General features: G+C 37.1%; 3 protein-coding genes across 3 annotated transcripts; 2 read left to right on the forward strand and 1 right to left on the reverse strand.

The window, feature by feature from the left end:
* Positions 1 to 409: 409 nt before the first annotated feature.
* tdo2a (tryptophan 2,3-dioxygenase a) lies at positions 410 to 4,228 on the forward strand. The gene is made up of 12 exons (XM_041989820.1): positions 410 to 501; positions 649 to 751; positions 887 to 977; positions 1,146 to 1,216; positions 1,716 to 1,843; positions 1,972 to 2,158; positions 2,329 to 2,436; positions 2,546 to 2,657; positions 2,806 to 2,863; positions 3,403 to 3,482; positions 3,698 to 3,788; positions 4,064 to 4,228. Exons 1-12 carry the CDS (start codon positions 467 to 469, stop codon positions 4,215 to 4,217), a joined length of 1,218 nt encoding a protein of 405 aa, XP_041845754.1. The 5' UTR covers positions 410 to 466; the 3' UTR covers positions 4,218 to 4,228.
* A 501-nt stretch (positions 4,229 to 4,729) lies between these two features.
* On the reverse strand, positions 4,730 to 15,083 carry ctso (cathepsin O). The gene is made up of 8 exons (XM_041989821.1): positions 14,785 to 15,083; positions 14,186 to 14,291; positions 13,784 to 13,908; positions 10,847 to 11,014; positions 10,466 to 10,587; positions 6,263 to 6,426; positions 5,530 to 5,622; positions 4,730 to 5,421 (listed from the first exon to the last, which is right to left on the reverse strand). The coding sequence occupies exons 1-8, from the start codon at positions 15,001 to 15,003 to the stop codon at positions 5,387 to 5,389; spliced, it is 1,032 nt and encodes a 343-aa protein (XP_041845755.1). The 5' UTR covers positions 15,004 to 15,083; the 3' UTR covers positions 4,730 to 5,386.
* A 361-nt stretch (positions 15,084 to 15,444) lies between these two features.
* Positions 15,445 to 20,458, forward strand: asb5a (ankyrin repeat and SOCS box containing 5a). Its single transcript, XM_041989822.1, has 7 exons — positions 15,445 to 15,965; positions 17,129 to 17,208; positions 18,173 to 18,280; positions 18,529 to 18,679; positions 19,069 to 19,203; positions 19,472 to 19,663; positions 19,815 to 20,458. The coding sequence occupies exons 1-7, from the start codon at positions 15,761 to 15,763 to the stop codon at positions 19,940 to 19,942; spliced, it is 999 nt and encodes a 332-aa protein (XP_041845756.1). The 5' UTR covers positions 15,445 to 15,760; the 3' UTR covers positions 19,943 to 20,458.
* Positions 20,459 to 24,045: the final 3,587 nt, after the last annotated feature.

Raw genomic sequence — 24,045 nt, forward strand, 5'->3', positions numbered from 1 at the left:
AACAGCAAACCCCAGAAGGACACTGCAAACACTGAAGATACCCTGTGACCATGTCGGCAACATTACAACAGAAGTTTCCTGATGAAATCTGAGTATAAAAAATCCATTGATTTCACATTTATAATCTTACATTAGTGAGGATATTTAATTCTGGAATAAATAGGGAAATTGCAGTTAAATTATGCAACAGTCTTTTCAACTTTTATAATTTAAAAAAAAAAAATCCAAAAAGAAAACCTTTGACTGTTTATTCTTTAGTGAGTCAAACAAAGTCCAGAAGTAAACTTGGCTAAAGGTAAAAAGAGGCTTCATGGGACAAATAGAGGCGGGCCGGATATTGACTCATTGCCCGTGACTGATTGGACAAGACAAGTCTTTAAAAACCTGGAATATGTAGAAGACAGTTTTAGTAAATATAAGTCGAGGAAGAAGAATACATCTTTGTTGCAACTGAATTGGAGTAGTCATGAGTGGATGTCCGTACTTTGAGAAGAGGCATTTGTACGTGCAAACTGTCATCTTATATAATGGGGGCTCTCAAGGATTTTGGTTTCAATTTTTCCCTCATTCGTTAAATGCAAACGCTCTTCTATTACTAATCCCAGGGACAGAGTGCAGATAATAAAAGACTGTCTCTTCATGATGCAGGTTATTCAAAAACAAACCTCCCATAGAGGAAGATGACGATGCCTCACAGGCAGGGGTTAACAAGGCCAGTAAAGGAGGAATCATCTACGGAGACTACCTGCAGGTAGAGGACACAAGCTGACTAATGTACCATTTCAGTAATTGGCTATTTTTTTCTCTGTTTTTTTTATTTTTATTTTAATTAAAGAAAGATGAGAAGTGGAATGTGCTTTTTTTCCCTTTTCTTTCCAACCCTCAGCTTGACAAAATAGTCACGGCCCAGGTGCTGCAAAGTGAACTGAAGGGCAATAAAATCCACGATGAGCATCTCTTCATCGTCACCCATCAAGGTAAAATCACGCTCATATTGTTTGAGTATTTAAACCAGATTGTTGCTTTAATTTCAGAAGGACAAAAAGACAAATTTGATTTTTTTTTTTTTTATCTAAAAGCCTTTGCTTTCTGATCTACATGTTCATTATGTAATATAATGATAAAGAATTTATCTTTTATTTCAGCCTATGAACTGTGGTTCAAACAGATTTTGTTTGAACTTGATTCAGTGCGAGAGATCTTTATCAGTGGACACGTAAGTCTATTGAAACAACATTTTGTAATACTGTATTCAAATCTTAAGTTGTACTGACCCTTTAAAACCTGATGCAACATACAATATACTGCAGATCCCATGCTTAGAGGGAACCTGAGATCTAAATTAGTTCAGGATTGAGTACTTTTAGAATAGCTGAACCTCTGTAGATGTGCTGAAATTTAAGCTGAACTCACCAGCTGTCCTAGTGTTGGAGTTCAATCAGAAAAGAAAATTGAAATCCTTCTTGTCACCCAGGCTCAAGTTCTGGAGCGGTACTTATTTATTTCTCCCTTTCTGAAAGAGACACACTGAAAGTGACCCATAGGTCTCTTCCACAGGGAAGAAACACATATAAAACCCCCTCCCAAAAAAGAAGAAAAAGTAAATAAATAAATAAACAACAAACAAGCTCTAATATATCCACTACAATTTTGACAACTTTACTATTGATTTTAAAAATAGGCAGCCATTTCTTTAACATCTTCTAATCCTTCAGGTTCGAGATGAACGTAACATGCTGAAAGTCAACACTCGCACACACAGGATCGTAATGATCTTCAGACTGCTGGTCGACCAGTTTGCAGTTTTGGAAACAATGACAGCCTTGGACTTTTTTGACTTCAGGTAACCTTATAAATAACTTGTGGCCCTCTCTTCTTCAGCCGTAAAATTTTTATAAGATGCACTTCTTCATGATAGTGTGCTCCAGTTGAGTGGGGTGCACGTATGCTTACTTGTGTTTGTGTGTACAGAGAATACTTGGCTCCAGCCTCTGGCTTCCAAAGCCTTCAGTTTCGGATCCTGGAAAACAAAATCGGAGTGCCAGAAAACTTGAGGGTCCCATACAACAGACGACATTACAGGGACAATTTTAAGGGCCATGAGAGTGAGATGCTGCTCGCCACTGAAAAGGAGGCAACACTCCTCAAACTGGTGGAGGTTTGTCTCACATGGACATTGACTTTATACGACTTAAACATTAATTTAATTAACACAGGAATATTTTTATCTGCTCATATCTTTTTTCTGTTTTGTTGTACATCACTGGAGATGCTTATGTGATACTAACCAAAGTATAAATGCCAATAAGCCATGTACTTTTCTCTCAGGAATGGCTGGAGAGAACTCCTGGCTTAGAGGTGGATGGATTCAATTTCTGGGCAAGGCTGGAAATCAATATATTTGATGGGTTGAATCTGGAGAAGGAGAAAATTGAGGTAAGGAACGACTCCAGTATTCAGAACAAACTTTCTTCTCTCCCCCTAGAGTGCAGTGTTGACTGACAGGAGCTGTGTTTTTATTTGTGGGCATTGTTTACTTTTAAAGAAAATGTCAGACTCTGAAGAGAAGGAGGAGCTGATGGCTGAGCTGGTCAAACAGAGAGAGATCTTCACATCTCTGTTTGATGAAAAGCGTCATGACCACTTGGTCAGCAAAGGTAACTGGTCACAATTGTCAGTGATGGTTTGTGTTTGTTTAGAATTTACTTAAAAGTTGTATCTGATGGACTTTTAGCTCATAAAACTGAACAAATACAGACAATTCCTGTTGTTTTTAAGTGAAATGTTTATATTTCTACTAACTAGGTGAGAGGCGTCTCTCTTACAAGGCTTTACAAGGTGCTCTTATGATCTACTTCTACAGGTATGACATGCCAGCAGCTTTCATTTTCTACCACATCATTTGCAGAGTATTATTATACCTAATGCGTTTTTACACAAGAGGTGCAGACATCACCAAAGAGACATTAAGCTTAAAATCCCATCAGTACAAGTTCCCGATGCAGGACTCATTAATTCTTCCCTTCCCATATAAAATTTCCATATCTCAAGATCTGTTCTAAAACCTGGTGGCATCAAATTCATGACACCTACAGCAGTTCTAAGGATAGTCTGAGAAAGCTTCAACAGTCTAAAGATGCTTGCCACTTTTACCTAAAGGTGTGGGAGCTAGTTTTGTAAAAACATATGCAATAAGGACAGAATGTCACATGAGACTCATTAAGGCTGCACCAGAGCCAACAAAGTCATGCAACAGTTACTGGAAAGTGATAATTAGTGCAAAACTGCTGGGCGGTTGGTAGTGAACAGGTGACAGCTGCTCTCATTTTACAGTGATTAAAATTTAGAGCGACTTTCAAAAAGCATCAAGTGTAAAACATCAAATCTTCCCTTACCCTTTAGGGAGGAGCCGAGGTTCCAGGTTCCCTTCCAGCTGCTCACATACCTCATGGACATCGACACCCTCATGACAAAATGGAGATGTGAGTATTTAAACATCACTGTGAGTTCCTGTGTATAATTTGGTAATAAATGCTTATAGTTAGCCTACAGACTGAGCTGGGCAAACAGTGGAGTTCTCTAAGCTAAATACTGAGTTATGTCTCGCTTACATTTAGGCAGCGTACAGCTCGTGCAGAGCCGACATACTGCTTATGTAGCCAGTGTTTTGACCCTTTGCCTTTCCTTTCTTTTCTAGACAATCATGTGTGCATGGTGCATCGTATGATTGGCAGCAAGGCAGGCACAGGGGGTTCATCTGGCTACCAGTACCTGAGATCTACTGTCAGGTATTGTATGATTTTAACTTTTATCTCATAGTTATACACACTGAAAACCTTCAAGTAATTTAGATAAGGTTGGGACAGTGGTCCTCTGCTTATCTATTAAACCTGTCAGTTATTTTGTCCTGAAGAGCTCACAATACATTTAAATTTAAAGGAAAAAAACTTCTTTCCCTCTTTTTTCAGGGAAACTATATTCAGAGCAGGAATTTAGTCTACTAATAAAATGTTAAGCGCATATAACTCAGAATTTACAGCTACACGATTTTCTGTCTATTTAGTGACCGCTACAAAGTGTTTGTGGATCTGTTCAACCTGGCAACTTTCCTGATTCCTCGGAGCTGGGTGCCCAAGCTGAATCCCAACGTTCACACTTTCCTGTACATGGCAGAGTGCTGCGACAGCTCCTACTGCAGCAGTGAGGACTCAGACTAGACTGTGCCGTCTGTGTTGGCTTCCCTTGAAAGTTATCGTGACAGGTGTGTAGGTAGACAGCATGTTGTCAAAGACAGATGTTTTTATTAGTCAAGATAAACACTACATTCAGCTCAGTGTACCTGAGAGAGCCAATACTTTGCATATTTTGTAATGAATAAGGGTAGTTTAAACATATTCTACTTTACTCAAGCACCACGAATCATGTAGTAAACTTCAAAGGATTTTTGTTTTGTACCAGTTAGACATGAAATTGGGTTGACATGTTTCCTGATGTGTAGAAACATTAAAATAAGACAAGTGAAGTCGTAATTAGGCTTGTATAAGCAATGGAAACCACACAGAATACTTTAATTAGATAAATCAGGCTACAGTCAGTAAAACAATGTTAAAAAAAAGACACCAAATCAGGAGATTTGACTCTTATCTGCTCTGTAGGTCACAAAGTCCTGCAGATGTCTCCTTGATAAGAGCTGCTTAGATATTCTTTCAATAAAATTATGTAAATGAACACTGACTGACCTGGAGGCAAACAAATCAGTGGGAGAAGTGATCAAACTTTACGTGCTGGGACAATGCTGGTGGGTTTTTACATAAAATGCAACATATATGTGTCAAGAAGTCAAAGGGGTCCATTTTGGACAACTGACATGAGGCTTAAGTGGAAGAAAGTGTAGATAATATGAAACATGAACAACCTAAACTGAACTATTTGCACATCAATATGATAATATAAAAAATAAAATGTGTACATAATACCAGGGACGTAGCTGTTATGGATATATTTTGTATAGTATTCTATATGATGCTGAATTAATTTTGTATATATTTATGTAGTAATTAAGGTGATTTTTTGTATAGAGGAATTCACGAGTCTTGTGGTTATAATTGTCTTATTATTATAACATTTATCTATTTTATGTATTTAATAAGACATATTTTGTACAGTAAGTGTTCTGTTGCTCTGTTATAATCTAACATTTGCAAACATATGAAGTGATTTATTTTGCTTTAGTGATAAAAGATAGTAACATTTCAATAAAATCATTATCCAAAGTGACACTCAAAGAAAGTGGATGACTGATTTCAATTTGGCACTTGTAAACACCCACATACAATACATCACACAAGCCCATACAATGACTTAGGTTACAATTTACAAGCTTTTGTCAAAGAAAAACAGCAGCCACAGAATCTGCGATACCTGAGGAGAAACCAGAGAAGGCACAATGATTAATCCCCCAGGCAATACCAGACAGGACTACAAATGTCCCAAAAGGATGTGTAAGACGATATGAGATAATGAACTTACCACACATATTGCCACCAATTTTTAAATAAACATAGCCCTCATTCCCCCATGAAGTTCCCCAGGAATTTTGCACAATCCAGTATGGAATTTCACCTGTAACATAAAAACACATACAGCATTCACAGAGTAAAGGGGAATGAATTGTTTATATCCAACTAAAACATGAAACTAAAACATTATATAACCTCTAAACAAACATGACCTCAGGTACATGACGTGAGACCAAGTACATTTCTACTGTTTGCTAATGATGACAAACAGCATTAAGCAACAGGCTGAAGTACTAAAACACTAAAATGACACATGCCAACTGAATACTCTGCTTCAATTAATTATTTCCTCTAAATAAAAACATTATGCAAATAACACTGATTGAATAACACACATCAATACATATTAAGAAAAATATTAAATAAGTTACACTGGAAACATCCAAAATGTCTTCTACTGTTAGCATGAAAATAACTAGCTATTTAAAGAAATGTGATGTTAGAGATACAATCTTGGTTAAGTAGGTTTTAAAATATTTTCTTACTACATTTGCCTTCTTCCCAACACCTACACAAGGTTACACTTTTCTGTGATAAAGGCAGGTATATTTCTATTTTATATCACTTTCACATTCCCTTGTTTACCTCATTGTCCTAAAACAGTTTTAGCTTAAGTAAAATATGAAATTCCTTGTTTCCTGAACTATGATTCTTTCTTATGGTGATGTAGTGGCAGCTCGTACCAGTAGTGTCATATCCAACAACTAGAACAGCGTGGTTAGACCATTGGCTGGAGCAGTGGTGCTGGATGATGCCTCCCAGGTAATCCTGCCAGCTGACAGCATCCACAATAGCAACCAAAGGACCATGCTCCACTAGCTGACCCATCATTGCCTCCTCTTGACCACTAAGGAAAAATAAACAATTCCCCTTCAGGTTGCTTGTTTGGCCTGGTGATAAAATTGCTTTTTCAAGTACAAAATGCAGTTTAGTCAGACGCAATAAGGCTAAGACACTAAAACACTGAACGATTATTTTGACATTTCAATTTTTTTTCTCACCATCTTTTCTACATTTGAATCAATCTCCTCTCTAGATATCTCCTCATTAGAACATTTGCTCTCAACAAGCATTGCACATCTCTCCTTTTTATGCCATATATATGCAGCTCCCCTCCGTCACCCCTTCCTGTCCTTTTGCCAGATGATTCCCACTGGGGGTATCTGTGATGCCATACACTGCTAGGCTCATTACATAGGGTCCATGAAACATGCGTCTGTGCTGAAATGTACAGAAAAGTCATTCTGACTTTATGATCATGTTTGTCTCTTGCTGTGCATCAGTAAAGACCTGGCCCCCTGATGAGACTCCTCCTCGCTGAGGCATCCAATTCCAGAAGACAGGGGCAGGTCAAAAGGGACATTTTCATACTTGGTGGATTGTTGAAAAGGGTACACCAGCAAATCGAGTAGCAGCATGAAATTGACATTTACATTTACTTGCTTTACTTTTAAGATGTATTTAACAAGGCAAGCCTGTATCTATGGCACATTTCAAACACGGGTAACTCAAAGTGCAAAGAAAAATAGTAATGAAAAACATTCAGGCACCATTCTGAGACAAACAGTGAAATAAATTGTAATGCAATAGAATGAAATGAGGTCAAATAGCATAAAGTAATAACAAAATAAATACTGAAAAAAATGCAAACCAGTAGTAAAATATAAATGTAGTTATGCCACAATAAGAAAAAAAAAAGCTACAAGTTGCCCCCCCGAAGAGGCAAAGTTAACTAGAAACACTCTTTTTTTTTTTTTCTTTTTGCTAATGATTGTGGGCGTTATTTTTGAATTAGAAGCTGTAACGGCTAAATTACCCATATCTCCTCATAGTCAAAAATCCTTTAAAAATGACTGGATCCAGGCGGTGATCCAAATCACTCTTAAATGTAATCACTTGTTCTTTATCCCATTTCTGAAATTTCCTGAAAGTTAAATCAAAATCCATCCATACCTTTTTGAGTTATATTGCTAACAGACAAACAAACAAACTGAAGTTGCTGAATACATGAAATCTGCCTTGGGCAGAGGTAATAAGAACGAACTATAGAAACCAATCACTCAAATGCACAAGAGGCTAAAGTTGGGATGCATTTTTTTCATGTTAAATCATCAATACATATGCAACACAGTAGGAAACGGCAGCCTCACTGTGTTTGAGTCTGACTTAGTCTAATTCCAGTTACTGACTAGAAATGAATTTTGGATAAATCATAAAACATGCAGCAGCACTAAATGAACGTAAGTTTTCCAGACCACACAATGATTTATCAAGTTCACAATTACTGGAAGTAAAGCTGAGTTTCTCACTGTCTTTTAATGAAACTCTTAAATCTTGCTCTGCTTGGTGTAAAAGGGTGGGAAACAAAACATCTTGAAAGTTTGCTCATTGTGTGGGGGCTTGGCTCTGGTATTTCTCATGTTTTAAACTCTTCTCTAGCAGGTGCGGTGGTGTCTTTTATTCAACGTTTCTAATACATCACGTTTGGTCTCACTGCTGTTTTTTGATATTTCCTGGCCTTGACAAGGACAGCAGATAAGTGCAGCTGAAATTTCAAACAAAAAGAGGAACTATCTTACTTCAAAGTTAAGTCCGTAAAGATGTCTGCGATGCCAGAAAAAAGTTCAAACAAAAAAAAAAAAAAGAAAGAAGAATGGCTGTGGAAAGTACACAGAAAGTACAGTGTGGTGTACTGACTACCCTTTCTAACTGGTAGTTGAAGGCCAGTATTAAACACCACACTATTAAACAAGCAGAACACGTTCAATAGATCAATAAAAACTCATTTCAGAAATTCTGATTGTTGCTTCACAGTGTCATTGGTCCCTATGTGCACATGATGGTTTTCACAGCTGGGAGTAGAGGTAGAACATGAAAGACTCTTTGTTGCATCACAAACCAGACCCCTTGAAAAGCAGCAGATTTGTGTTGTTCTTAATGTTTATCCTTTTGTGTGTCTTGGGGAGGAAAAAAAGGAAAAAAAAAAAAAAAGATCACATACTTACTGCTTGAGGAGTCGTTATTAGTTTTTCCAAGTAGTTTTTCGCTTTAGATGAAGATGACTGGTTATCCAGGTCACCTGCTGGACCTCCAAGGTCCTGCAGCCGCAGATCAAATCTTCTCTTGAGTGAGACACTTGAACTCTCCCTTTTACAGCTGCCCATGGCTGTGTCCTAGTAAGCACAGGCTTATGAGGCCCTTTGTCTGGATGGAAGAGCAGGCCAGCTGGTGGCATCACAAACCACTCGGCACTGGGCCATGGCTATCACTCATCCTCCCATTGCCCTGGCAAGTCATTAATTCTTCCTCTTTGCACATAAGATGACTGCTACATGCAGATTTACAACCAAGCAGACAGTCCTTCTGTTTCCGAGTAGTTTGTCTGAAGCGATTTGCTGCATGTTGGTGGGTCTTTTTCCTCTGTATTGAGTCCAAAGTCAAAGAGGCTTAGATTGTTTGAGGCCCGACTCCAAAATGCTCAAAAGTTATAAAAGCATCAAATAACTGTTTGCAGCCTTGTGTTTCTTGTGTGACTTAAATGCATGCAGGAGTTCACCATCAGTCACAGAAAATAAAAAATCTTACTGGAATCGTGTAATCAAGGAGGATGTAGCATTTATGTTACATGATGATCCAGTATACCTTGTATCAATGGTTCAGGCAGCTGGTGTTTTAGTGGTGTGGGGGATATTTTCTATGGAAACATCGGGCCCTGTAGTACCAACTGAGCATTGTTTAAATGCCACAGCTAACCTGAGTACTATTGTTGACTTTATCACCACAGTGTAACATCTTCAGATGGCTACTTCCAGCAGGATAATGCACCACGTTACAAGGCTTAAAACAAACCGGTTCCTAGATTATGATAATGAGTTCACACGTATGAGTTCGAGAGGTCTTAATCCAAAAGGGCACCTTTGGGATGTGGCGGAACTAGAGATTCTCATCATGGATGTGCAGCTGACAAATGTGCAGCGACGGTGTGCTGCTGTAATGCCGATATGGATCAAAATTTCTGAGGAATGTTTTTATAACCGTTAAGGCAGTTCTGAAGGCAAAAGAGGGTCAAACCTGGTATTATTAAGATGTACCTAATAAAGTGAATGGTGAGTGTTCATACAAAACTATATATATACAGTGAGGATCTTAAAGACGACACAAGCCCTAAAGATGCAGAGCGGTAGGTAAGGAGTACATTTACCAAAAAGAAAAGCCCTGCTGTAATCTTCATTGTGGTGGTTCATTGTGCTGTTCACCTTCATGTTGTGGAACCAATTCGGACTCAAAGGCGCACGGCTATATTTAAGGTTGTGTCATGCTTAGAAACAGCATGATTGTAAAAGTTATTCCATTTGTATATGAACTGCGGTAAACTTCTGATATATCATTCCCCACCCTTCTGCCACTCCACTCTGACATTCAGCCAGTCAGACGACACTTTAATATACTCCTGATTGGCTAATTTCACTTTTATGATGGGTGCAAAGCTAATCTGGTGGTACACAAGATTAAGAATCAGTAGAGTAGAAATGATCATGTCATGTGGGAAGCTGCAGTTCTGCTCAAAACTAAATAAGGAATACTTGAGTTTGTGATTAAAGAAAAGTAACCTTTGGTTTAAAACAGCTAACCCAGAGTCAGGAAACTTTATGCTACTGAACAAAAATAAACACTGCCATTGGAATGTAAGTTGCTTTGGATAAAAGCGTCTGCTAAATGACCGTACAATAGAAAGTAGAATAGAATGGACTCGTCCCACACCACCTTTCCTCTGTTCTTGGTTCTCTAAGAAAATGAAGTTAAAACTTTATAAAAAATTTTTTAATACAGCATAAATTTTCTAGCCTATATTCATTTTTAACAACTAGTAGAGATGTATCTTTTACCTGAAGTTATGCACAGTAAAGTTCTTCAAGGCAACACCGTCATGTGACTGGGAAAAGAAATGGCAGATTCCCGTCTTGGCCTTGTATGGATACTCTGACTGAGCCACCAGCTTCACTCTGGTCTAAACGGGAAAATAAAATTGTCGGTATGTTATCAGAATACAACATACCTACTTATTTATGAAAGATGAAATTCATATGTTAAAAGCAATCTTATTCTGCTGACTATCATAAACTCCTGTATAAGTAGTTGCTTTACTGACACAAATATTGACTATATTTTTAGTCCATATAAAGTATACGGAGCTAAAGCTTAGTTAAGATTCGTAATCATCTTGGAAGCAAGACCTGCAAACCTGTTATATAGAAATATCAATTTACCTGTTTTAACCATGTCAGAGCCTGAGCTGGGGAGCCTCCATTGCAGCCCTCATTTCTGAAGGAGCAGTCCAGAACCTGCTGCACACTGAGCTGCTCCAGCTGGGAGCCTTTGATAGCACAGACTGACTGTATGGCACCGACCACGCTAAATGCCCAGCAACTCCCACACTGCAAATTACAATAAACAGACAAATAAAATAAATAAATATTTAGATCTGAATCCAGGCTATGACCCTAGCTACAACTTGCAGTATCATACTTTTTTTTCTATCATACTGAGTGATCTGCTCTAATGCAACCTTACTGTATGAATTAATTCTGTGTCTTTGAACATCACTCAACCTGTTTTTTAATAAACAACTCAAATTTTAGATAAAAGATAAAGATTTGTCATAGTGAAGTTTTGATTACAACTAAATCTTTGACATTGAAAGATATTTTGATCAAGTGCCTTCACTGACCTGGATGCTTTTTTCCAAGGCAGGGACTCAGTGATCTGACTTGTCTGAATGAATTGTAACTAATTGCTTTCTGCTGCCATCTACTGACAGAAACATCTTCGAAGTAAAACCTGTCATTTCTGCCTCAGTTTGTGTACTCCACTGTCATCTATGGTATCAGCATTATCAGATTGCACTGTTTTACTGAAGCAATGAGAAACATAAAAGGAGGAGAAGGAAGTAACTGGGAGTACATAATTTAATTCCTGCTCATAATTTGTGAAGAGAACTATATCGTAACCCGAGGGTTGCTGGTTCGATCCTCGGCCATGTCGGGTTCATGTTGAGGTGTCCTTGGCAAAGACACCGAACCCCTAATTGCTCCTGATGGGTCGTGGTTGAGCACCTTGCATTGCAGCTTCCGCTGGGTGAATGTGAAGTATGATGTAAAGCGCTTTGGGTATCGTTTTATACATATATATATATATATATATATACATATATACATATATATATATATATATATATATATATACATATATATATATATATATATATATATATATATATATATACATATATATATATATATACATATATATATATATATATATATATATATATATATATATATATATATATACATATATATATATATACATATACATATATATACATATATATATATATATACATATATATATATATACATATACATATACATATATATATATATATATATATACACATACATACATACATACATACATATATACACACACACACACATACATATATGTATACATATATAAATATACATATACATTTCCATGGCTTATGCTCAATACAGAAATCAAATTCAGACATTTCCTGGACTGTAGGTAGGTATTTGTTGAGCATTCAAAATGTAAAGCTAATCTTTGCAGTCTTTAAAGCACTGAAGTGCACTCAAGCAATAAAACAAGAATCAAGGGAAAGGAAAACACTGAATCAAGAAGAATTTACCAGATGTAAGTGGCTTGATATTTTGTGTTTGTGTGGATGGTATTGGATTTTATTTTTTGTTTATCCATTTATCTGCTGTGGGAACTCAGCCCAAGCAGATCCACAGACAGAGCCAGACAATAAGAAATCTGGGCAGATAAATTGCAGCAAAGCTGACTGGTTGGTATGCGTTCAATTATAGCCTCCCCGAAGAGCGCTAAACTTTATCCTGAATTCAAGAGAATGAAATATTGTATATACTATGTTATAATTCGCCATTTTCTTGTATAGGTTATTTCTCTCCCTTGGGATAAGAGTTTTACAGGAAAAATATCATGCCCTGCAGCCAACTGACTTACTAAAGAGATAAAGGACAAAAAGAGCACAAAGTGAGCCCTTATAAAGGACAAGCAACAACTCTATCTCACTAAACCTCTCCCTTTTGTATCCTTGGTCCATTCTGCTCCCTGAGCTCATTGTTTTTCCATAACCACTGAAGTCCCCCTCCACTTAAATACATTTTCTGTTCATTACTACTTCAGTTGAATGTTTGACCTTCAGCTGAACACTAGAGGACCAAAATTGATCTTCTGAAGGGGGAATTTTCTCTGCACTCACCATAAATCTGGCATCACAGCTAGTCAAGACAATCATGACCTAAGATGCCCCCTATGCTGGTAAGTGTTGTTCGGAAACATGAAGCCTTTTCCTGTGATTTTATTTATTTATTTATTTTTTCTCTCTGGCAGCGAAGTACAAATTACTGTTCTGAAAAGGTGTGTGTTTCAATGTTTAAAATCTTTTTTGCCTATAACTGAAGCACCATTAGAAACATCTATCAGTGGGCATAATAAATTTTATTTCTAATAAGAACTAAAAGGCTACTAACCTCATTATACCAGTAAGCTGATCAGCATTCTGAAGGGCCTTATTTATTACTGCAGTGTATGTACAAAACAGGGTGTAAAAATGACATACAGCACTTCCCAAACAAAAATTGGGATATTAAAAAATAAATAAACTTGACATGTGAAAATGCCTGCATCTGTATGGAAACTCTGACGCATGTGTTCTTAAAGAAAGGAGGAATTGGGGAAGCAGATGGAGAACTGAAGCCAGATTGCAGGAATTAAGTGTGAGTGTCTCACACATTTATTTTCATTTCATATCACAACTTACTATAGAGCTCCCTTATATTAAGCATTCAAACCTGTGTTCTGTTTATGCTGGTGAGTCACAGCTATTCAATAACTGTTTTTGTCACTTATAAAAGAAAGATGAACCACCACATTTCCCACCCATGCACACTGGAGAGCGCAGGAGTTGGATCGAGCTTGTATTTAAACGTTTGGGTGAGTGCTACATGTTGAAATCCATCTGAATGCCAGGACCAAAGGCTTCCCAGCAGAACATTGTCATATAATAAGATAATTAATGTCATTCACTTCATCTGATGGTGGTTTCACTATTATAGCGGATGTGTGTATCTCTCATCTGTGTATGTAAGCCTTACTGCTAGTTGGTTCTGGACCGGTGCCACCACTGCTTTGTCCCTCCAGTCAAATTTGGCCGGAAGCCCTTCTATACTTAGTCCAGAGAAAACAGGGGCTCTGTTGCTGATCGCTCGCAGGTAAAGGTCTGTGGATTAAAGATGCACTTTCAAAGCCATTTATGGATAAAAAGATGCAGGTAAGCAATGACTCTAGATTCATGAGTGTTCTTCTAGCCAACAGTTACATTTGAAATAATACTGTGGGCAAATTAAGGAAAAGTGAATAAACTGAATTATGCCATTTAGATAAAAGGTATTGTGTGTTTTTTGGCTTTTTTTAAAACTCCTCCCTGAACAAAAACACAGCACATGCAATTCCTCACATTCTCTAACAATACACACAAAAAAAGAAATTTCACTTGCCCCTGAATTCGTTCTGTGAGAGGTCAGAGAACTGGTTGATGCCATACTTGGCAGACTGTGGCTCAGTGGGAAATGAGTTCAGGTATATATGCCGCATTGCAGCATTCTGCAATAACACAAATGACACAAGTTTAAACTGACTAGAAAGGCAGCAGAAGGAGATAGACAAGTCCAGCTAACACAATAAATGGCTAATGTTGAAATTCTTGCAATAAATTATCAAAATGCTATCAAGGATGTGAAGCATAATGGTAGACAATATAACATAAGGCCAAAGCAGAACAATCTAGCAGTAACATGTAAATTATAAACCCTCTTTCATTTTCACTGTGTGCATTTGTTACACACACACACACACAAAAAAAACAATTTTTATTTAATTAACCAAGACGTACAAACGCTACACATCAATGACAAATGATTAATCTATGGCCCAATAAGCTGTAAACATTTCATTTTTTACACATTTGTTCACCTGCTTGGGTGGGCGTGGTTTATACTGACGTACACTTTCGCTCTTTCACGATTCAAGTGAGGACTTGTTTTGGCTATTTCTCTTTAACCTTATATCACTCTCACCTTCTTTTCTTGTCTCTTACCTGAAAATACAGATGACGACGGTTAAATTCTTCGCCGTCGACTTCATACATACGGTTAAACTTTTTTGTGAACGTCTCGAAGTCAGCTGAAGAGTCATTTAATTTGATGCGAGCTTCGCTCGAGCTCACATTTCCGCAGTACAGACAGATGAAGAGTGCGCCCACAGTATATGAGACAAATATAAACAACTGACAACCACCCATTAGACAACAAGACATTTGTTACAAACGCCCAGAAGTTCATACAGGAAGTAAGAAGCGTTTAATGTTCGCGGAAAAGGCGTCAAGTAATGTGCGGCGCATGCGCCGTAATGCGGAGGCGTTTCAAACATTGCTACCACCGCAAAGGTAGGAGTAAATTAAAACAATTACTACACCTAAACTGCAGTTAAATGATTAATTTAGCCCCTCAAACTTCCTAAATTATATTATTCAGAGGCACTATAAAACTACTTGATTTTGTTTCTTGGTCTTGTGGATTAGATTTTTAATTCAGTTTCCTGGAATAAAGTTCGTAAGATGCATTAAAATAGATTTTTTAAAAAATAGAATTTTCAAAATAATCAGAATTTATTACAAGCATGAGTTCATATCCAGGATTTCTTTTCTTCAATTATTTTTAAATCTAAATTAAACTGTCCAAAATGTATCTAAAAATTGTGTTATTAAAATACTTATTCTCTAATTTAAAAACAGTTTTAAACTAAATTGCCTTGTTTGTAACTGAAACAAGTAGGCAAGATGGACATTTATATATCCTGTGACCATCCACACCCACATGTATAATAACATTACAGTGGTTGCTCTCAGACACAGCAGCAGCTGCTGAGCATTTTTTTTCCAGCCTGCATTTTCTCAGGACAAGCCAACCACTCAGTTCACTGGGATCAAAAGTAGGCTACTGTTGTGCTTTTTGGAGTGGTATCTGATCCTGCCTTCATCATAACCAAAGCTCTTTTGTAACGTGCCAGAGGAAATGTCAGATCCAACAGCGGAACTCACCAACAAGCCCTTCGCAGTCCAGTTGTCCAATGTTTACCTCAGCATCTTGGCACTGTTCTGCTTTAAGCTCTTTGTTAAAATTTCTCTAAACTTACTTACATACTTCTACATAGTCCGTGGGAACCGTAAAGAAGCTGCCCGGATATCAGCAGAGTTCTATGATTATGGCCAACAACACAGTGAGTACTTGGAGAAGAATGTACTGAAATGACGTTTATTATTATTTCTTGAAGGAGTTAATTTCAGAAGGCCGTATGATTTGATGTATGTTTATTTGTATGATAAAGGCAAATATGAAGCACAACAATGCAACTTAATTAACAGAACACACTAAGTGACCTCAGCTTTGCAATTAAGCTGAGATGTAAAAGATAATCTCAAGAATCAAATGCAAGGGCTCCAAGTTTACACACACATTCTGCATTTAAACATGAGCTGTAAAACTGCTTTATTTATCAAGTATCCATAGAAGCCATAATTGTATTCATATTGATGAATAAGCTACTGCAGATATGAATGAAAGAAGTCATTCTTTCATTTCATGCTTAATAGCCACTTATGAATCCTGAAGTGTACATTCAATATTAAATGAAGACACCACCGGCCCAGCAGCTCTTTCTCCCTAATGTATTAATAGAACACAGTCATGATATCCTTCTCTTCCCTCCCCCACAATCATCCTGCCCTAGTTTCCATTCCCAGCTATGTCACACTCGCACAGCAACCAAAACAACACTTCACATTCTCAGGGACAAGCGGTTTGAAGACACATTCTGGGGCAAGAGAGACACACGACAACAACATAATTTGTAGCTATCATTCAAAGGAAATACTAATTAGCTAAGCTCAGGGTATTAGTCACGGTCCTGTAGATATGGTCTTCCTTGTAAGGAGAAAGCTGTTTAATGTCTTTAGCTGGTCCTTTATATCTGTGTTTCAGATCAATGTCAGTCAAGAAAATAGGCTGCATGAATAAAATAGCATGACTTTCATAGGAAATAATTAATTATTGTCTATAATTTATTAGTAAAAATGGAGGAAGAGGATAATGATGATGAGGTGTGGAACGCATCAGCTGTAATTCTGGACATTGATTCAGGTGCACTTGATGGTTGAAGGGATAATGCAGATGAAGTGGCTGCAAATATATATATATATATATATATATATATATATATATACATATATATGTCAGAATGATGACTTCTTATATGATGTATAATAAAAGGAAAAAGTTTGCCCAGCTCTTTATATTACTGTAGAGAATTAAAGATAACATAATCAAGTAAATAACAATAAATATGACAAAAAAGCTTGCTCTGAATTCTTGTTCCTGTCCCAGGATCCTGGGCAGATCGCTCACCCCTCCATGATGCTGCCAGTCAGGGCCGCCTCCTGGCCCTAAGGACCCTCATTTTACAGGTGAAAAGAACACAATCTCAGAGGAGGTTATTGTGCGTCCTTACATCTGCACACATGAAGCAAAGTGTTTATTGAAATCATCTCTTGTGCCATCAAATTGGGTTTAGTACCTTTGCAGACCCTGTCAGAAAAGAGATGGTGGATAAGTGTCAGGGTGGCAGTAGTTGTCTGTAGCTCCTTTTTTCTGGCTCTCTTCACAAGGAGCAGTTATTGTCACAGAATATTTAATAAGATAAAAAGTCATATTTGACTTGTCTTTCACCTACCTCATCCATAATTAGCTTATTATTATGTCTGAGAGCCAACTGGCAATATCCAGTCTGACAGTGTCATTTATTTAAATATATTTCATAGCGACAGGTTAATGATTTGTAAAGGCCCATCCACGCTACAATAGATTTTAAAAGCTGAAACCGAAAGAGGGAGGCCAAATGTCCACATCTGATTTAAATACCTAACATGCAGCTATCATTGGAAAAATGCCATTTTTGTCCAAGGTTATTCTACCCATCTGCTTTTACCATACAACTTTCCAGCATACGAGGAGGGGTTAAACAGCTATCTGATTGCATGTACAATGAAGTACATTTTTAAAATGAAGCAGAAAGGGAGTGCATTAAAACCACTTGGCTCTTGTGCTGCACACAGTGGGAATGCTGTGCTGCAATATCAAGTATGTCTTGTTCAAGTCAAACCAGCGATATCATTACAGTATTTCACATGGTGATTTATTAGCTCTTAACCAGCCTCCAGTTTGAAGCTTTAATTAGCAGGCTTATTAATCCCTTCAATTTGTGAATTAGTGACAATCATAGATGAGCAGGATGGGTTTGTTTTGTAAGAGATAAGCTTTGTTAATGTTCTGGTAATTGATGTTTTTTGACCGGCAGGTCGTCTGTTGCTTAAGACCCCTTAAAATGTCTATTTCCACTAAATCTCTGTGGCTGTTTGATTCTTTTTCCAGGGTCACAATGTGAATGTTCTGACTATAGACCATGTGACGCCCCTGCATGAGGCCTGTGTTGGAGACCATGTTGCTTGTGCTAGAGCTCTCATTGATGCAGGAGCAAATGTAAGTCACATACTGGCCTGCAAACTCTTTAATGCTGCCATTCCGCACAGGTCAAATGTAATTTCCATGGTTGGGGAACTCGGGGTGGGGATAACAAATGAGCTACACATTGCTCTCCATCTATAGTCACTGTAGAGCGATTAAATTGTTGGTCCCGTTCAACTGTTCCCTCTGGCTGTTGCTATTAGTCAACTTGCATGGTTAAACAAGGACTAAAAATAAAAATAAAAAAGAAAATGTTTTCACAGGTCAATGCTTCTACAATTGATGGAGTCACCCCTCTGTTCAATGCCTGTACAGTGGGCAGTGTGGCTTGCACTGAAATTCTTTTGGAAAATGGAGCAAAGCCCCAGAGCCTTGTATACCATCCTTCACCGATACACGAAGCGACCAGCAAAGGTATATCAAGACAAAATATTGCACACTTCAGAGTGAGCTTCTGGCCAATGTAAGAGGGTCAGACACTGTCTTTACAAAGTCACAAGTTAGTTTAATAAAATCCTTTCTGGTGTTCAGCCAATGAAAAAGCCTCAGTGACAGCCTCTTATAGCTGATGATTTCCAGTATTTTCACCCTTCAATTATCCTCCAAATTATGAGTTATACTTGATATTATCTTTCAGCCTGTATTTGTGTCTTTTTCCTGTGCCACAATGTCCTTCCTAACAAACCTGCAGTGTGAAAAACAGCTTTGAAAAATAAATCTCAACATGACCTACGTACACAGCTTGGAAAATTATCTCACATTGTCACTTACTGATTGCTGTCTTCATGCTTCATTACATACAGGTCATTATGGCTGTGTTGAGGCCCTGGTGACTTGGGGGGCAGATGTGGACATGGACATTCCTCACCTGGGCACAGCGCTCTATACTGCCTGCATCTGCCAGGAGCTGGAGTGTGCCAGGAAACTCCTGAGGGAAGGTCAGCTAGCAGCTCTGTGTGGATCTTTATGCATCCATACAGACAAACACAAGTCTTTTATGAATATGCATGGGCAAAAGCACACATGTAACAGACGCATGAGGAAATAAATGCAAACTAAATGCATTCTTATAGGATTTCAAAAGCCTCTGAAAAACTGAGATTTCATTGTAAACAGTGAAATGATTCTTGTATTATCTCTAATTATGAGGAAAAAAGTATATACTGTATATCTCTCAAATGGATAATCTAACTGTGCCTCATACAGGTGCAAATGTACAGAAAGGCAGATCCTTGGATTCACCCTTACATGCAGCAGCAGAAAAAGACTCCACAGCTGTAGTGAAGCTGCTGCTGGACTTTGGTGCAGATATTAATGCCAGGAACACAGAGTTTCAGAGACCAGTGGATGTGGCTCCACCCAGCAGTATAACAGAGGGTTTTCTCCTGCTTTACGAAGGTACAAACTGACTCAGCTTGGCTAGTCCCCAATCTATTGTCTAAGTTAGCTTCAGATAAAAGGACAAATAATAATTCTCAGAGCTACCTCTATTAAAGTTGTCATCAAGTATAACATGATAAATGTATTTTCATTGTCTCATGTTTTATAGCTACACCTCGACTGCTGAGCCAGTTGTGTCGTCACTGCATCAGAAACTGTGTCGGCCGTGACAGACTCCATCTTCTCTCCCACCTTCCCCTGCCAAACAGGCTCAAGACCTACCTGCAGTACCAATGACAGGCAAAATAACCAAACTGTCAACCTAAATGGGACTTCCAGAAACTTGTTTTTGACTCAAAATACCACAAAAATGCCATGAAAATCAATCCTCCTAATTTTTTTATATTAGCCATGACACAATTAATACTGATAAGCCAGAGAGCAGCAACTGACAATACCAAGCTGTGATCAGCTTGCATAACTTCCAACAGCAGACATGTCTATTTACTGCAAGGACATGGATGAATGAAAAGGAGGATGCTGCCATAACGGGTCCTCAGGATTCCCTGAAATGATTTATGGTTTATGTAATAAAACAAATATATTATTTTCTGATTTCTGTGTGTTCAGAAGAGTTAAAACAGCTACAAGAGACTAAAGCACTTTGCATAATAAAAACTTTACTAAAGATTATATGAAGACCACAATATATGCATGAGTGAGTTTTATGCTTTTTGTACTTAAAGCATTGTACACTACTGGATCATTAAAAGTAATGTTAAAATCTTGCTCACTCATTATTTTTCTATTTTTTTTTTTTTTTTTTTTGTAGTAAATTGTCTGTGCCTGTTTTTTTTTATAATTATTCACCCCCCCTTCACCCACCTACCCAGACAGTTAATAGAATTAAGCATGAATTATTGAGTTGTAACAACTGTAAAGCGTGTTTTTTTTAAGCAAGCACTGCATGTTATTCAATAAATAACATAATATTCCAATTGAATAATTTCATTTCCATATTACATGTAATCACATCAAACCTTAAGTTGCGTTTGAACATGTAATTTGGTTTGTTTCATTATGTCATTGCTGTTTTTATAAAAAGCTAAAATAATTTAATTTATATTTTTAGAAAAGTATATGAAGTTTCATGGGGACCAAAAGAAACAAATAAATGCATTTCTTCTCTGAAATTCTGTTAGTGTTACATCCACTAGAGGGCAGGAGACCTACATTGTTAGGTACTGTAGGTGCAGCCACAGGACAAAATTAAAGAGTCTTGCTGTTGTCATGGAAACATCTACACATCTACACAAAAGGCCAGTGGGGAAAATAAAGAACATTGAGTTTTAATAGCTAATTAATTAGCTAAGACCAATCATGATTCCAAGAATTACATTGTTTTACTAGGACAGAAACATTTAGGTTTGTAGATTTCTTTAAGGTCAGAGCAACATTTATTAAAAGAAGTCCAAAAGAAAAAAAAAAAACAGGACTGCCAAGAGATGTCATGGAGTTGTTCCAAACCCTTGATTTATTTTAACCCTTTAACAGCAAGCACAGGTACATATTTATATGTATATATTTAGATATATAAAAAAAGAAATATTTTCAAAAGATTACAGGCCTTAAAAAAATGCTAACCTTTGTTTAAAAAGTATTCAGTGAATAACCAGGTAAATGATAGCTAGGTGTAATTAGCATACATTTACCAAAAGCCACGCCAAATTGATATTTTGGTGAAATGTCTCAAAATATATATAAAAATATATTCTAGAGGTCGAACATTAGCCTACTCACTCCTTATTTTTTAGAGTATTATTTCCCATATTTAACCTTGGGTTAAAATCTCATTCACCCATACACTATTGTCAAATATTAGTCAGACATTAGGAGCAAATGAAAGACTGATTTGATAAAAAGAAAAAAACGCTATCAGTGGAAAAGTCAGTATTCTAATTTTGCATTGCTGGTTTTTCATTTCCAGAGATGTTTCCCAGTGGTAAACCACTGTGATATTTTCATAAGCTACATGTGCCTAAGGAACAAAAATCACAAAGTGGTTTCCCACCACATTCAGATCAGTACCTTTTTTTATTATTCTTGTCTATAGAAAAACATAAACTGTACTAGATGATAAAGACCACTGATGCAACAACCTGAGATATTAATGCAGGAGCTTTATGATATTTTATATAACTGTAGGTGAGATTGCACCATCTGTAATGTTGCTCTTTGAATGGACCCAAATATATTTAATTTGAGGGTTGAAATATATGTAAAATACATGAAGCTGTACAATATAATCATTACATTACCGTATCAGTGGCAAGAGTCAGACTTTTCCAATGAAGAGCAGCCAAAGCTGTGGCCTTCACTGGCTTATTCCATAGCTTCCAAGGCTATAAAAAACAATCTGACAGTTACAGAGATGAAAGTCAAGCCCCATATAAACAAACATCAGTGGAAGGCACAAATCCTCCTCAAGAGGCACCTTAAGATAGTAGCAGTAGTTTTAATAAGATGCTGCAAAAATTTCTTCTGTTTACTTGCAGGATGCAGTTGAGTGAAGTCTGCACAAAGACAGCTGGCAGCCAAAAAACCTAAACCATCCAACATGTTTCCATCAAAAACAACCACAAATAAATAAAACCAAAGTCTTGTGTGATCCCTGACAAATATTGATGGATAATACTGACAAATATTTGCAAATTTAATTTAATCTTGCCAAAGGATCACCTATTATGTGGATGTTCCAGTGGTGGAATAACTGACATTTAATTGTTAATTGTAAAATAGGATGTACCACAGCACATCAAGCCTTGTTCTTATTTATCTACTTATTAATTTTTGTAAAAAAAAAACCATTTAGATATATGCAGTCACTCAACTCTGTCACTTTTGCTATACATTATTAAGTTTCTCATTATTTATATCTACTGAGGAGAAGTCAACATTTAGTTTGATATACATTTAATACCTTTATTTCAATGCATCTGCATCATCCTATTTAGAGCTCTACTTACAGATATTTTAACTAAACTTATAACTAATCTAAATTAAATTGTAGGTATCTTTAGTTTTTTTGTAAAAATGTAATAGATCCTAAATTGGAATTTTGAACAGGAAAAATTGTGCTGTACCACCATAAAAACAGTGTGAGACTTGTTTTCTTTTCACTCTGAAACTTTTACACAAAGAGGTCTTTCAGCGAGAAATATACATTCTTCATTTCATGACATTTTCTTACCATCACATTCTCAACTGTGACAGCTGATGTTTGTTGGCCCAGGGGTAAGGTTCACATACACAATTCTGACTAGTTATGATGAAGTTCAAGGAATCTTTAACTATTAATTTGAATTTTCAATTCTAAACTAAAAATTAAATGACAACATGTGCCCCTTTATTATTTCCTTAAACATAAATTCGTAGTCTAAACTATTGCTTGGTTACTGTTCTCCTTTGGGGGCCAATATCTGTCTACAGAACTTATGAACTGAACGGATCTTTAATCCAGTTTCTCCTGTTCTGAAGTTGTCTCCTTCATTTTCTTGAGGAACTAAAGGCACACTTATTAGATGCTCTTTGGTTACCCAATAAAGATATCTGAACACATAACTGTGTTCTTTTAATATATTGCACAAATCACTTCATGCAGTGATGTGTTTATATGCTTATTCAGATCATTGTGTTGACTGGATTCTAATGTATTTGGAATCACATGACTTAAATAATGTTATAGAATCTAAAACTTCATTTTTATGCTGTTTTTGTTCTTTACCAGTAGGTGGAAGCATTGTGTCATGTGCTGAACTTTGATACAGCTGTAGACCTATAGGTACATATTTTAATGTCTCAGTTGTTGCCAGGCCCAAGCACTGAAGGCGGTGCAAAGGGCTATTGAAGTGCAAGTGAATTATTCTTTGTCTGTATTCTTATCGTTATTCTTCGGTTGAATGAATTGCTTTTTTGGGTGCCTGAACATGCCCCACAACTCACCAAAGTCAATGCTATGACCCTGCTCTCTGGCAACAGGTGATTACTCATTTTAAATTCTGAATGATCTGCATTCATCAGAAAAACATCACTATACTGCCTCGTTTCACTCACTCATGATTCCAAACAACTTAATGGCCTTCACACAAACAGGTGCTGCATTGACTCTGGCATAAGGGATGGACAGGTGATGCTGCACACACCTGCGAAGCTGCAGGTAAGGGCGAGAGTGCCGTAGCAGGGAGGTCATGGGCCGAAGTGGGGCCGAAGCTGTAAGGGCCTTCATCGCCGCTTGCGGCTTTAACTTGGATTTATATTTCTACATTATTGTGATGACTCTGAAAGTTAAATCATTGGTTTTGCTTTTAAAGATGTTACTAATATGATGATGATGATAACTA

Source organism: Melanotaenia boesemani, chromosome 7 (assembly GCF_017639745.1).
Source record: "Melanotaenia boesemani isolate fMelBoe1 chromosome 7, fMelBoe1.pri, whole genome shotgun sequence".
Taxonomy (NCBI): domain Eukaryota; kingdom Metazoa; phylum Chordata; class Actinopteri; order Atheriniformes; family Melanotaeniidae; genus Melanotaenia; species Melanotaenia boesemani.